The 15,478-nt window shown below is 35.6% G+C and overlaps 1 protein-coding gene across 2 annotated transcripts in view; it reads left to right on the forward strand.

Moving 5' to 3' along the window:
* Nucleotides 1-15,478, forward strand: part of LOC121319974 (periphilin-1-like) — a 63,835-nt gene that overhangs the window by 27,387 nt on the left and 20,970 nt on the right. For both annotated transcript variants that reach the window (XM_041258007.1, XM_041258008.1), the window contains exons 7-9: nucleotides 9,656-9,738; nucleotides 11,062-11,184; nucleotides 12,833-12,961. In XM_041258007.1, the coding sequence (XP_041113941.1) occupies nucleotides 9,656-9,738; nucleotides 11,062-11,184; nucleotides 12,833-12,961 (335 nt within the window). The remainder of the gene's footprint in view (nucleotides 1-9,655; nucleotides 9,739-11,061; nucleotides 11,185-12,832; nucleotides 12,962-15,478) is intronic.

The raw sequence follows: 15,478 nt of genomic DNA on the forward strand, positions 1-15,478 counted from the left end.
AAGTGAGTTTTTAAGTAATTGTAATTCATTGTGTTTTCTCCTCCACTGGAGCACACAGAACCAGGTTTTTCAACTTTTACATGATTCATGTAAAGTCCTTGATAGCAGTGTTATTTAATGTACATGTCTCATTAAATATAAAAGAACCTTTATTTATATGATGATCTTGCTTTGACTTGTCCTACGCTTTGCTTGCATGCTTTCCCAATTGTGTGGGGTTTTTTTTTTTTGTTTTTTTTGTTTTTTTTGCAATTATGTACCTCAAATGAGATGCAGCAATTATAATGAAAGGAGTTCCAAAGGCTTCTGGAATATGCAGTTTCTACTTGTTTGCCATCTCCAATTCAGTTTTTTGCCACCAGGTGTTGCTATTATGCAGTTGCTTAGGAGAATCCCTACAAAACTTGGGAAACCCTGAATTTGTTTTTTGGGAACTGTCCCCCAGTAATTTTTGTAAGCAGCTAATGATTGTGCGAAATAATTAGCATTTTGTGGTATTTTTCAACTGTGTAATTGAGTAGTTTTGTTTGCCTTCATATTCACAAAAAAAGGTGTGTTTTATATTTAATACTACATTTGTATAGCAGCTGTATAACAATTTACAATTATGCAATATTTTAGAGCTAATGTATTGGTATACAAAGGATATTAAAACAAACATTACCTTTTTTATAAACCATGAATTCAGAGGCACTGAAATTGCAGATGACTGACTTGTTCAATGTTATGTCTTCAGTTACTTGTTAAACAGTGACACATTTCAAAATGTTTTTAAATGAAACCTGGATCAAACAAAATGGAACAAAAACCTGTTTGCCAATTGTGTAATACAATAAATCACACTCCTCTCTCTCTCTCGTTAAATTCACGGTTAAAAAAAATAACTGGCACACTTAGTGGAAAGCATCTGGTTCTGTGGACAAGGCACATATTTACTGAGGAAGTTGGGTTTGTTGGAACTTGTTAATTACACCCAGTCAGACTGGAAAAAGGATACCCTTGATTTATATAGGTGATTTTGATACAAGCCCTGACCTTTCCTTTCTGTGAAAGCAGCATGGCATCAGAACGTGCAGATGTCTTTTAGATCAAACTCTTTATTACTAGGCCTGAAGGTTCTCCAGATCATTCATGACTGGCAGCGCTTGTTAGTAACAAAGTCCAGGAGTGTGAAATATTTCACATTGATTGCATTTGATGTCATTTTATTGGCAAATTTGACAAATGTGCTCGCGATATTGTTCCTAAGCTGGTGTGATAACTTGCTTCTGGGTTTTCATTTTATTATAAAACATGATTTTATTGCAAGAAAATCCGATCCATTTAATCTCTTGGGAATTCAGACTTTGGTAGATGTTTCTGTAGAAGTAGAATGGGAAATCTAGTGGAGAAGAAGCTGGTCTTGACAGTTTTGAAATATATAGCTAGATGGATGTTTTAGAGATGCAGCCATTAAACACTTAATACATTTATTTAGTGTGACCTATTTCATTTTGCTAGCCTCAATTAAACGTCTTTTGTGTCTTGTTTTGAAGCCTCACTTATATTTCATAATGTTTTTGCTGCTTGGTTTTTAATAGTAAAATGTTTTCAATGCATGTAATATGCATGTTATGAACTTGTATTTGAAGGCCTTTCTGAAGTCTACCTTTTTCTGCTTCATACTTTTGAATAATAGTATTCGGAATATACTGATTAATAAGAAATCGCTGACTGCACCTCCTTTTTTTATATATAAATTGTGTGTTTTTTTTGTTTTTTTTTTTAAATTCACTGACCTGTTTTAAAGTAATTCAGACTAGTCTCTCGGAGGAGTTAGTTGTTGTTTTGGTTTTATTTTGTATTCCAGCATCAACATTAAAGGAGGGAATGCATCTGGTTTACTACCACTTCAAACATTAGTGGTATACAGCAGTTCCCATCAAGTCTGTTTGAAAGAGAATGCAGCTAAGATCAAGCAGGGTTTAAAGTAATTCCAGCTTCATACAGAAGCCCTGTAGTTTTCCCAAGCTCTGTTCTGCATACAACTTTAAGAAAATATGTGTATTAGTAAAGGCCTTTAACCATCACTGCCTTTTAAAGTTTACCAGACCCAAACCCCTGAAATGGTTTAAAATGTCAACTTTTAGCCTAAACCATTTTCTAAGTGTTACATTTTTATAATGGTTTCTGGTGTGTGTGTGTGTGTGTGATAGATGGCTAGATTGATAGATAGAACACTAGGATGTGTGCAGTTTTTAAGGTTGTTTATTCATTATATTTTTTTCCATGAGCACGCAAAGTCTTCTCCACATTAATTTTGCCATACCTCATTTAATAAATTTGAAATGTCATGGGTTTAATTCTGTAGTATAAACATTTAAGAAAGGAAATGTAATCTAACATCCTGTCAGAAATGAACAAGCATTAATTTGAGTATTTTTCATGGATATTGATGCTGCGTTTAAGTCAGAAGTTAGGATGCAAAATATACTTTGTCAACAAAAATAATGTAATTATTTCATTTGTTTTTTAAATGAATAAACGGTTACTTATTTAAAACTATACATCTCTGTCTCCACAAAACTATGCACCGTGGTGAATATGCAGTAGATAATGCAGAGACTGACTTGTATTACACATTGCTCCAGGAGCTGCAATGGCATTCCCAATGTAGTGATCCGACAGACTGAATGTGATTGACTAGATTTTTGTGCCAGTTGTTCAAGCTTGGCTATAATTTTTTTAATGAACATGTTTTATTGTTTTTTTTGTTTTTTTTTTAAACTATTGAAAAATACTTCTGGTATATGAACCTTTTCCAAAAGATTTATAATGTGTGGTTTCTGATAACTGTGTAATATGTACAGTATAATTTACACATACATTGCAACTGGTTTTGTTTTACTTGTATATAAATACCCATGTATCCTTCCTTATTCATTGTTACTGGTTTGAAGCTTAACCTCACAATGATCATAGCTGTTAAAGATCATTAAATCACATACTATTTTTTACTAGGTGAATGAATGAATCCTTGGAAATGTCTCTGATCCTTTCATGACATCTGAAAAGATCAGTAAACTTTGGAGTCAATTAAAAGGTCTCTGTGGACATGTAAATGGTTGAAGTGGCTACTGGTTTGAAGTCTGATCTGGGATGAAGAAAATCAATTACTGGGAAGGGTTAAATGATTGCATTTGCCAGACTACAGCCTATGTTTTTCTTAGATTGCTTCTGAAGCAGTTCAGCTCAAGTCTTTGTTCACAGTCTTTGTAACATGACCTGTGCAATCACAATTATTGCTACAGTTCTGTTAACTAATAGTTTCTTCCAAAACTAGCACAACACTGTCTTGGGAGTGTTTTTGTATGTGTTTGATTATTGTTGTTTTTTAATCAATCTGCCATGACCCCTGGAGCTTGCCACTTGATTTTGTTACCAGGCCTTTTTGTTACCAGGTGTCATCATCGGTCATGAAACAGCACATTAAGATGATGATTACCCAAGCCATTAAAAGGTTAAAATATCTGGTCTCTTGGAGTCCTCTACTAACCAGCTGTCTGTTTCTGCCATACCTACTGTAACACAGCAACGCAACAAGATTCACAAAAGGCAATGGCAAGTGAATGACTTGCTGTAGGTGTGTTTCCAAATGGACCACTTTAATTGTTTTATTTGGAATATGAATGAACTTCAATAATAAATGTCACTGAACTTTGCCAAATTAGGACTTGTGTGGGGAAAGCTGATGTCCTAAAGACCATTTTCTAGGACCCAGTGGCTGCAGAACAGCATTTTTTCCCCCCCTTTTGCATTGCTTACCATTTTCTGGTGAACGGAAATTTTACAAATGAATGTGTCTTACAACACTGTTTACTTCATACTGATTGTTAATGTTTTGAAAACCATTGCTAGGTGTCTGTGTTTTACATGCTGTAGCTTAAACTTGTGCTACATGCTAAACTTTCTAGATTTCAAATAGATTGGATGGAGTCCCCTTTTAAATGGATTTGGTTGATACAATTTTGTTCCAAAATCTTAAGAACTCAATTATCTTTTTAAATATAATCTTGCCATCCCAGCTTGTTGCTCATCTGGTTTCTGACCTGATGATTGCACTTTCCTTTCATTTATGGGGTTCAAATACTGACCTGAATTAAATAAATTACAGTCATCTGTCTAAGTCCCCACAGGACTACCCATTGTAAAATGCTTACCGCGATTTGCCAAACAACAAATTCCCAATAAGCTGAAACGCTTCAACACAAACAAAACAAAATAAATTGCAGTACTCTAACTTTAGTGTACTTGACTTATTTTCTTGTGTGCTTTACCTAAAGATCATTCATGTTAATACTACGAAATGTTAAGAGTTTAAATGTATTTAATGTTAAAGATTCCAACTTTTAGGAAGTTGGACAGTAACTTTGTTTTCTGTCATTGGATATGAAGTCCAATTTTTTATATTTTTATTTGAAGCTGCCATGACATCATTTGAACAGTTAGTTTTTTCCATAATTGAAGTACACAATACAAAACGCATGGTATGACAGCAGTCAAGGTGTTTCGGTCCTATGTTAGCAGCACAGTTGTTGTTGGATGCTCATTTTCAGAAAGCTGTCCTGGCTTTTCCCTCTTGTTTTACTTATCCAGGTGAACCTGACTGACAATGTTTCCTTTTGTCGCCTTTCCTGTAGTGAGGTTGTTCTCTTTCTCCTGTTTTCTCTGTAATCTCTCCTAAAGGTTATCCAGTCCTGTCTTGCAGTTAATTTATCATGCAGGTTATGCAGGTCTCTCTTTGAATTCCCTGCAGATGAATATATAAATCTTACTGCAAGTTGCTTTCATGTACAGCTGTTTAAATGCCATGTCCATTCTATAAATAACTCCTGTATAGGCAGCAGATTACATGGATTAGTTAGTAAATGCTGTTCTAGGGCTACTTTTTCAGGACAATGACTACCATGTTATTGGGCATGTAACCCATACATATAATTGACTAGTACTAAATTGCTGAAATTATACTATCATATGTAAATTTAAAAACATTGGTCCATTGCAAACTAGTTGAAAGAAACAGATAGTGAATACTGTTAGCTGGATATTTTAAACTAATTCTCTCAACGTATGCACACGATGACAAGCGACATATAAAGCAACTGGACCATGATGTATAATCTGAAATTTGTCACACTAGTAAATGTAATATAAATGTGAATAGCTTTGCAGAAAATGCTGTTCCTTTCTACATTGATCTCGACATGAAGTTTTAATCTGTACTATAAGTAGTACACATCATTTTTAAATAACTGTCATATTATGCACTTTTTACTGGACTTATCATAGCAGGAAAACTACTCTTACTCCTGAAGCTTGGGTCTTCAAACTCAATTATCAGTAAACGCATTCAAAAACTACAATTGTCATAACTAGTATTATAGGTTAATCTGTAATACAAATGTGCACTTCGTCACCTCCAGCAGAGTTCTTGCGTTATGGATGATTCTGAAATATGAACACAGGCACAAGTTTTATATATATTTTAGAACATGTTTCATTTTTCAACAGATTATCAACTTGGGGGAAAAGCTTCTTAGGGCAAAGTCTATTTCAGATCTCCTGGTAAAATATACCATTAAATATTCTTGATATTTAGAAACTTTTAAATTTCTAGATAGCAAACCCTCTTACTGTCACTTCTGCTAATACACTGCAAGTAGAAAATAAGCTTAGGGCCCTTGTTCTGGGATAGCATTGCTCTGAATCCCATCGGCGCCTGCCTGACAGGATTCCCTGTTCACTCACTCGAGGTGTACTGTATGCAGTTCAGACCCAGGAATTCTCTACATGAGGGGTGAATCATCACTATTTGAGGAGGAGTAATCCTCGGGTAAGTCAGAGGAAAATGATTTGCAGATCTGTTGCTGATGGCTGTCTATTCAAATTAATTAGCAAAGCAAATCTAACTTGATTTATTTTAAGCATCTTATTGTGTTTCTCCTTGAAGTGTGTTTTCTTTTCATTATGGGTTGCATACATTTTCCTAAGGTTTATTGAATTTTAAGACATGGTTGCATTTTCCAGACATTCATTAAATGGCAACCAAAGTTATCCTTGTTTTGGATTACTAGCCTGCTTCCAGCTTAGAAAACCTTTTTAAGGCATTCCATTTCCTATTTAAATCGGCCAATTTCCTGACTGCAGTTCCTGATCTTATTTTATCATCCATGGTAATTGGCTTTCAGGCATTTGTATTCTAATACCTTCATCGGTATTGAAGGTACTGGAGCATGAACAATTAGGTACTGCTAGATTGGCTGCTATCTGTACTCTATCTTGGACTAAAACGTACATGTAAAAAGCAGTGAAATTGGTTAAGTTTTAACTATTCCTAAAAACTATTGTATATGTTTCAAAACTGGGATCTGGGAGTGGTTAAATGGCTACTCTGCAGCCACACTGATTTTATGTAACAAAATGTTTGCTTAAAAAAAAAAAGTGGAACGTCTCGTATTTTACTATGCCTTAAATTTTAAATACCTTAATCAGTTTCAAATTTCATCACCAAATCATTAACGCTCTGTATTGAGTACGCCCACCTTTCCTTCACATTCACATCTGTGCCTCATGGGACCAGTATTCCTTTAGAAAGCAGACTCTGAAACGTTCCATTTGGTTTTAGTGTTGCCTTTGGCACAGTGAAGCCTTGCAATGGGTTTTACATTGGGTGAACACACAGGCAAATCCCTCACTGCTTGCATGCTGTATTTGGACAATTCAAACGTATTCCAAGAAATCTGATGTGAATACAAGAATATACTCCGAATAACAAGGCCATATTGGGGCTCCAGAGTTGCGCATCCAGTAGAGGCGCTCCACGTGGAGTTCAGGATGCACCCTATAGTCTGGAGGCCCCTTTCATACCTAGTTTGTTTATATAAAGATCTGATTCAGAATTCACTTGCAAACAAACTAAAATGTTGCAATTTTTCTTTACTTGGTTTCACACTGAAAAATATTAAACAAAGCAAGCAAGTGAGTTTAAGTTACTATTCACAACTGCAATCGCACCAGATTGTATTTGCTTTTAAAGTGAAATATGATTGTGGATGTGACCAAAATATCTTCCTGTTGATGCCTAGACAGATGTTATAGGCGATATCAGTAAAGCGCCTACAGTGAACATATAAACAAGGAGGGTTCCACCTGTGTCAGTCCTGTGATAGTACTACTATAGTAGATGCCGCTTTTTATCGACCCCTTGGTTCCAAGCCAAAAGTTGTTAATAACCGAAGCTGTTAATAAGCAGAAAGCCAGTTAAGTTAATTTCATGTTTATATATATGGAGCCTATATACACAGTGCTTTTAGAAAGCACTTTACTGAAATACACGTTTTAAGAGAACATCTGAGATAGATGCTGTGTTTGTTTATTAAACAAAATACAAGAATAAACCATTGTAAACTAGAATAAAAATAGGCCTATGGTAAGCTTCTGTAGGCTACTCTGCATCAATGTAGCCTACAATAGCTTAACGTAGGCCTATTTTTATTCTAGTTTACAATGGTTTATTCTTGCAATCAAGCACAATTTTAAAAATAGCTGTCCAATTTATGTTTTTGCGATATGTTGTAAATCCCTCCTTAATTTTGCAATCGGCTTCATAGCCGTTTTCTAAGCCACGATATCCTGCAAAATGCATGCACTACCTGCATCTATTCTTTCAATGAACTGTCGGTTATAGAAAGGTCTACACGTTTGGATCAGCGGATGTAAATGTACAGAGCTGCTATTAAATACTATATCTGTAATAATTACATAATGTATGTTCATTTGGTTTGTTTGACATCTGCTGTTACAATGTCCATACGAAACCTGTGTTAGACATTCCGCTGAGGAACACTGACGTTTTCGTTAATTTGTGGGGTTTTTTTCATACCATACAGTAAACGCACCTATGCGTGCTTTCCATGTGCAATGTACTATGGGTTATGCATTACATCAGTTTTTTTTGGTTTCCTTTGTGTCTTGGATTGTAATGCGATTGCTTTCACGCTGTCCGACTTTGAGGTTGAAATGCATTACAGTTCCCTCTCAATTGGGCCGAGACCACCTATTTAAGTAAGTCTTAGTCCACTTGTTTGGTGCGCACTCTGATGCATTTGGACATTTCACACCTGCCAAAATGAACCAAACTTGAGTGTCAACTAAACTCAAGTGTGAATTATCCTCTCCAAACGAACTAGGTGTGAAAGGGCCTGGAAATCATTTGGCGACAGAGTTTCCAGGGTGTGGCGCACAATTGGCAGAGCTCCGCAGAGGTATGGAGTGCTCAGTTCGCCGTACACCAGTGACTCCTGTGGCTGGCAGAACGCGTGCGGGTCTGCTGTGGAGCCATTCTGATCTGTGTTGTTCTCCGGCACTATGGGTCTGATGGCTTCACTGTGGACCTGCAGCATGAAAAAAGACTGCTTGGCAAGGCACGTTTCGGAGAAAGCGTGAGTCTGCCGCTGTTTCGTGAAGTCGTCGCAGAGGTTGTAGTGGTGGACCGAGATCAATACGTCCAATTGCCAATTCCAAATTGGGGGGGATGGGATAAAAAAAAAAAAATCCATTGGCGCCAACTAAATTTAAAAAGACCACCACATTGGTTTTTAGTATATGTGCACAACATGGTTTTGTCATATTTAATTATATGCATTCTTTGCTACATCAGACACATTTGCTCTGCTTCTCTGGTTTTCTCATAAGCACACAGCATCTTTTTAATGAGTGCTTGATGGGATTAAAATTCATGGAATTCCTGACTTTTTAATGCATCATATGATTGGTTTTGAGCATCAGTTTAAAAACAAAAAAATCCACATATTTAAGCAACCACAATGTTCATGTTTAGGAATGCCATGTCATGTGCAAATGCAAAAACTGTTAAATTGTCTCTGTTCAACTCCTCTGTCTCGAGAATAAATCCTGACAAGATGTGGGATAAGTGGACCTTTTAATTCAAGATTGTGAAAACAAAAATCCCTTATTTTGGTAGTTAATCTCTTTTGGTTGTCTTTTCTCAAGCATTGACTTAATCAATCCTCCCTGTTCTTAAAATATTTAGAGGGACATTTCATATCTTTTTAACTGTGAATCTAAATCCTCAGGGATTTATTTGTCAAAACTTACATTAGTCTGTATTTATTTTTCCCAGCTGCTCCAATTCATCTCAATGAATCTTTTAGAAAATAGTGTTGTGTCCCCGTCCCCCCTCGTACTTTGCTATAAATGCTGTTCTGTTTAGTCTCCTAGTTGTCTGTTGGCTTAACTGGACAGAATACATTTACGATTAGGTTTGTGTTCAGAAGAACCAAACACATAAAATCCCCCAAAATACATACATTATGCATTCAAACATTAAGTTATTGCAGATGTTTTTATTGAAGTAAATTTTGAATAATCACAGATGAAGCAACTTTGTTGCCATGGTTATAATATTATTCTATTGTAAAAGTATTTTGTACAAAACTGTTTCCTTACATAACATCAATGTTTGGAAGAGGAAACATCAGATAAACACTACTGCACCAATGTTTGCTGCCTGTTTATTGTTTTATTATTTCTGTCAAATGCTGCTGAGGAAAAAATAGAAAAAGTCCTGCAGAATTATTTTTTTTCCCCTCCATAGGCAAAGAGAGGCCATCAACCCATTCCTTAAACACTTCAAGAGATGCTTCTCCACTGAGTTCTACATCTCTGCCGACTTCAAAGGTACATTTTATTAGCCATGGTTGCAAACAGCTGCTAATGCAGTACAGCACAGCAGGTCACAACTATAGAGACCATTAAGAACCTGATGCCTCTAAAAATAAATTGAGTTTTGTATCAACCTTTAAAGAAACTGCTTTATACTTTTGGTGTTTAAAAGCCCTTTTATAGTTGCACACCTGTTGCCATCACATATTGAATTATTGAACATAATGCTGCTGTAAAATAAGTACTACCTTTAATGACTACCCTTGAACATGCAGTTCACGTTAGGGAGGAATACGTGCAAGGGAATTTTATTAGCATTATATCTATATATATATATATATATATATATATATATATATATATATATATATATATATATATATATATATATATATATATATGAGAGAGAAATCAAGTTTCTTCAGATACTACTTCAGATACATTCTTTGTTATGATTTTCGACAAAATGTTATTGGCCATGTGCTAGTTTGTAGGATTTTATTATTTGTTAATACGTCTACCTCTCTCTACCTACCTGAAAAGATGGAATGTAACTGATTTGAGATGCTGGTTGTACCACCTACATTGAATGATTTAGTTATATACATTCAGTAGTGGGAACAGGGTTACCTATAACATAGAATAGTTACATTGGTTCTTTGTTATATTGCAACATCAATTTAACTGCATCCATATGTGGTCTTTTTGGGGCATGCTATGTACACAGAACAGTGCTCAAAGGGATAGTGGTTACGGCCTAGTTCTGTTCATTTTTTTAAGGCTGTTGAACATATTGATTATTGTTTTTATTCTCAGTTTTCTCTGCAAAATGTTTACTATGCAATTCGAGAGCCTTGTGTAGTGACTGCAAACACTGAAAGAAAATGTAATTAAAGCAGAAATGAAAATAAAAAACATGTATTGCTGGTGTCATGGATAAATAATGTCAGAGACCTTGAGCAACTGCAGTTATTTTATAATGTAATTTAAGTTGTTTCAATCAAAGCCATTCCCTTTTTTTTGGTGCTATCTAACTCGATTACTTAATTCGACGGACATAGTTTAAGGTTTTAGAAAGAAAGCTACATGACGGTCAGGTTTAGAATACAATTTGTTGGACTTTGCAAAGGCTGTCTTGGCTGTAAGAAGTGGTATTCTTGGCATGTGAAATGCATTATGTTAAATGGTTATCTTTCCTTAGTGGCATATATTGTATCAGTATGGGTCATTACAATACAACCAACAAAGATACTGTCATCACTCATCAAATTATCCAATTAATCGAACGTGTATGGTCAAATTCATTTTATTTGTTTGATTTGTGTTTTATTTATTCAGATAAGCTTGGATAAAAGCAGCAGACCACCAGAGTGTCAGACTACAGAAGCATTAAGTGAGAGACCTGATGACGTATTAGAGAAATCTAATGAACAAGATTTATCTGACACTCAGAAGGAATATGTAAGACCATTATGAAATACAAGATGCTAAAAATATTATTCAACATTTTACTTGCATGCACACTTTTATTTATTTATTTATTTATTTTCCATAAGCCACTAACCTTGTAGCTGCATGGAAACATGGTGCTATTCACAGACTGTTGCTCATTTTCACTTTCAACTCTCTCTCTCTTGGCTACTTCTATGAACTTGCACGTGTTTATGCCAGTAACGTGTGCTTGTTCAGAGCATGACCAGAACGAATCACTAAAGATTTTACACCGATGACAGATTCCCCTCTTGGTTTTAATTTTATGGAAGGTTTTTGATATGCCAACAATCTTTAGTTAGTGTAAGAATTATTTTGTTATTAACTAACAACGCATGAATATTTATAAGACTTGGGTCTCTATTGCGATTTTGAAGTGAAGCATTTTATAACTACAATATCACTGTATACATATTTTGCTTTACAATATGTCTATTTATAAAGGCTTTATAAATGGCTGCTGAAGTAACTCGTATCGGATCACTTGAAAAGGCTGGTTTCATGGGGCATTGCAGATTTCTTTTGTGTGTTGCCAATGAAAGCTCCGGTTATTTGGTTAATGGAAGACAATCTTTGAGTCGTGACTGTCTAGGAAGCCGGTATTTGTGATGAATCTTGTAGTGTTCTCGCAGCAGTTTATTTATTTTTTTCTTATTAATCAATGTTGAAGGGTAGAAAATGGCTCTTCTGCTTTCTGGTATGTATTACATTATTAGATGTTGCTCTGTCTAGACATATAACCTAAATAATGTACAAAAGATACCTTCACACAAAGTAGCAATTACTTCCATAGGCCATGTGTAAAGTGAAACTTTATTAAGACTAAGGGACCATCAAAATGTGGTATTCACAGGTAGTAGCCTTACTACAGAAGAGACATAGTAGAAACATTTTACAAATCCATTATTTAATTTAGTTTTCTTTTATGCAAGCTGTTTTGATTTACTGTCTAGTTTCTAAATCAAATGTGCACATGGGTTAAATCCGGTGGCATTTCAGGGGGTTTGCAGCATGTCAGTCATATTCGAGGTCATTTTAAAAGAGGTTTGATATGTTTAGGGCTGCAGATCCAGTGTGTTGAAAGTGAGTTTTCATATTGCCATCAGTAGGAGCCAAAAAGTTACATTTTACAACATTGAGGTGTTTTCATGTAAATCCATAGTTAAGCAAAGCCATAAGAGATGCATTTCAATTCTGTCAGCACCTGTTGGAAGCCTGGTGTCATTCTGGTTAGTCCAGAGAAGTGATCTGATGATATATCCTGTTGCAAACACATGAGTCAAGGATTAGCCCACACCTTTGTCTGTTGACAAATGAGGTGCACCATGGGAAAATAAATCTTGCTTCATTGTAAAACCGATTTAATTTGATCTTTCATTTTATTTAAGCAGTAAAATATTAGTGATATGCATCTTGGCATTAGAGTAGATTTGGCAAAAAATTAAAACAAGTAGAGCTCAGGGAATTAATTTGCTTGATTTCCATTCAGGTAAGTAGTATAAAAAGCTCTTATTAATTTAAACTGTATTATCAACATAAAGAATGTTGTCATACAGTAAATGACAGTATTTTGAACCTTTAACATTTTGTATTGTTGTGGTTTTTTGTTTTGTTTAAGAATGAAAAAAATATTTTTGAAGATGAACCAGAGGAGCCACATACAAGTAAAGACAACAGAGTTCTTGATGATGATTTTCTAGATCGAAGATCTCAAGCAATTGCTGAAAAAGCAAAAGAAATTGAAGAGGTTGGTAACATTCGTTTGTTATTGTTAAGTATTGCATGATCATAAGGCTGGGCTTTTCCCTGATGCTGTTTACAGGTCATAAACTGTAAGCAAGGTGTCTAAAACCCAGGCCTTATTGACACCAATTCTTTGTTCATAACATTGAGAATTGCTGTTCCTACAGGTAGAAAACCATACATTTGAATAATGAAATGTATAATGCAAACAGTGCTATGAACCTGTAAATGCCCAAGACCGATTAACGTTGCAGAGTAGAATAACAGATTTTCTTTGAGTTTGTACGACCTTGGCATAGAACTCTTGTACTTGGACGCTTTCAGGGGAATTGTAAGTCTTTAAGAGACTACCCACGATTCATAAAACCCTCCATGTGTGGATGTGATACTGTTTCCTTTGTAAGGTTGAGGTGCCATTGACGTCTCCAAGTAATTTGTGTTTCTTTTGCCCTTTCTTAATAGGAATTTGGTATCTAGTGTTTCACATTTTATCAAGTTTTACATAAGTAGAATCTATCTTCCATTCACTATTGTTTTGTGATTTCAAATCCTGTAATGCAATAACATTACATGGTACAGTTGTGAAACCGGGATTGTACTTTACTGTGCATGATCTGTTGTTGCAGCATCTTTGGATTTTGGCCCCACCCACTTTATTTGTATATTGGAGAGAGAAAGAGAGTAGGTGGGGCTGGCAGAGATGGAACTCGCATTGTTGACTGGAATAAGAAAAGCTGTTTAGTCCCAGCACTTATGATTCTATAAGCGAGATCTAAGCCATGTAGAGGCTGATTTTAAACAATTTGTAATGGCTCAATATTGGAGCAAAATAATCACTTGCAAACACCCGATATAGGAACATGTTAAAAACATTAGTTAAATTTAAAAAAGCATTTAAAATGTAAAAGCTACTTACTCCTTTTAAAATAGACCCATGGACCTTTTTGGAAATTGTTTGCCTGGTTTTAATTTAAATGTTTTTCTTTATGATTTGTATTTAGGTAATTTTGGCCAACTATTTCTATAACACAGATAATGTGTTATCCTTGGCGGGTTAATGTATCTAACAGACATAGAGTGCCTTGTTTAAAAGTCCCTTAAATGCTGGTTTTCCGTTACTCTAGCCTGTTGTTTCATTCTGGTTGAGAAAGTAAAGATTTTCTCTCTCCTTATAAAAAGTAGGGTCTAGAACAGTGGACAAACACCAGGTTGTCCTGGTTTTACAAAAAAGTTTCTTTCATTTAAAAAAATAAATCAACTGGCGCATCCAGTAAAGGCGCCCCACGTGGATTGCAGGATGCGCCTTGTAACCTGGAGATCGCTGGTTCGCATCCAGACTATGTAATTTGCCGACTGTGACTGGAAGTTCCCAGGGGGAGGTGCACAATTGGCCGAGTGCCACACAGGTAGGGAGGGCCGAGTTCGGCAGGGTAATCCTTGGTTCACCGCGCACCAGCGACTCCTGTGGCCGTCGGAGTGCCTGCAGGTCTGCTGTGGAGCCATTCAGATCTGTGTTGTCCTCTGGCACTATAGGTCTGATGGCTTCGCTGTGGACCTGCAGTGCGAAAAAAAGGTGGCTTGCCGAGGCACGTTTCGGAGGACGCGTTTTGCGAAGATCTTATCTCTTTAAAAACTAGTAACAACACACAGATTTTTTTAGTTTTGGTAAGATAAACGGAGATGTTATCATGCTGTTCAGGGCACTAATGCTGAAGTTCATATTTCAGATGGCGTGTAGATCATCAAAAAATAAATAAATAAAAGATGGTGGTGGTCGAGTGTCCTTGGCAGTTACTGTACCAATGATTTTCTTTAAATTAGCAGTTTAGTCCAATTTAACCTACTGTTACATTAGACATGATTTGGTTGAAATGATTTATGAATGTAGAGAAATGTATAAAATAAAATCCTTTTGATAGGTTTGAAGAAATAAAGAAACGGGTCCAACTGCCAAGAGCAGCTCTAATGAAAGAGTAGTCAATAGGAAACCACCAGAAGCTGGCCTCTTGCTGCTTTTTAAAAAGCTCTTAACTTCATGTCTGTGTAAATATTTGTGGCAAAGCTGTGGAAACCTAATTTTGAATGTGAGTGCAAGGCGAGATTTAGGTGTTTACATTGGATGCAGTCCACATTGTAAACTTCACTTCATCCATTTTACTGTAAGGCTGAAGGCATATCTTTGTTTAGCCAGTTCATATTGAATATGTATCTCTGTATTGAATCAGTCAGACACCTGGGTTAATGGGGTTCATGTTGAATTACATAATTTGTGTAGCTTTCTAAAATCTATGCTGGTTCTGGATATATTATTATTACAGTGAGGCATATATATGTATGTGTGTATGTATGTATGTATGTATGTATGTGTATATAGTACTGTGCAAAAGTTTTAGGCAGGTGTGAAAAAATGCTGTAAAGTAAGAATGCTTTTTTAAAAATTTCCAAGTTAATAGATTATATTTATCAATTAACAAAATGCGAAGCGAGTGAACAGAAGAAAAATCTACATCAAATCAATATT

This window comes from Polyodon spathula, chromosome 8, assembly GCF_017654505.1.
Source record: "Polyodon spathula isolate WHYD16114869_AA chromosome 8, ASM1765450v1, whole genome shotgun sequence".
Lineage (NCBI taxonomy): Eukaryota > Metazoa > Chordata > Actinopteri > Acipenseriformes > Polyodontidae > Polyodon > Polyodon spathula.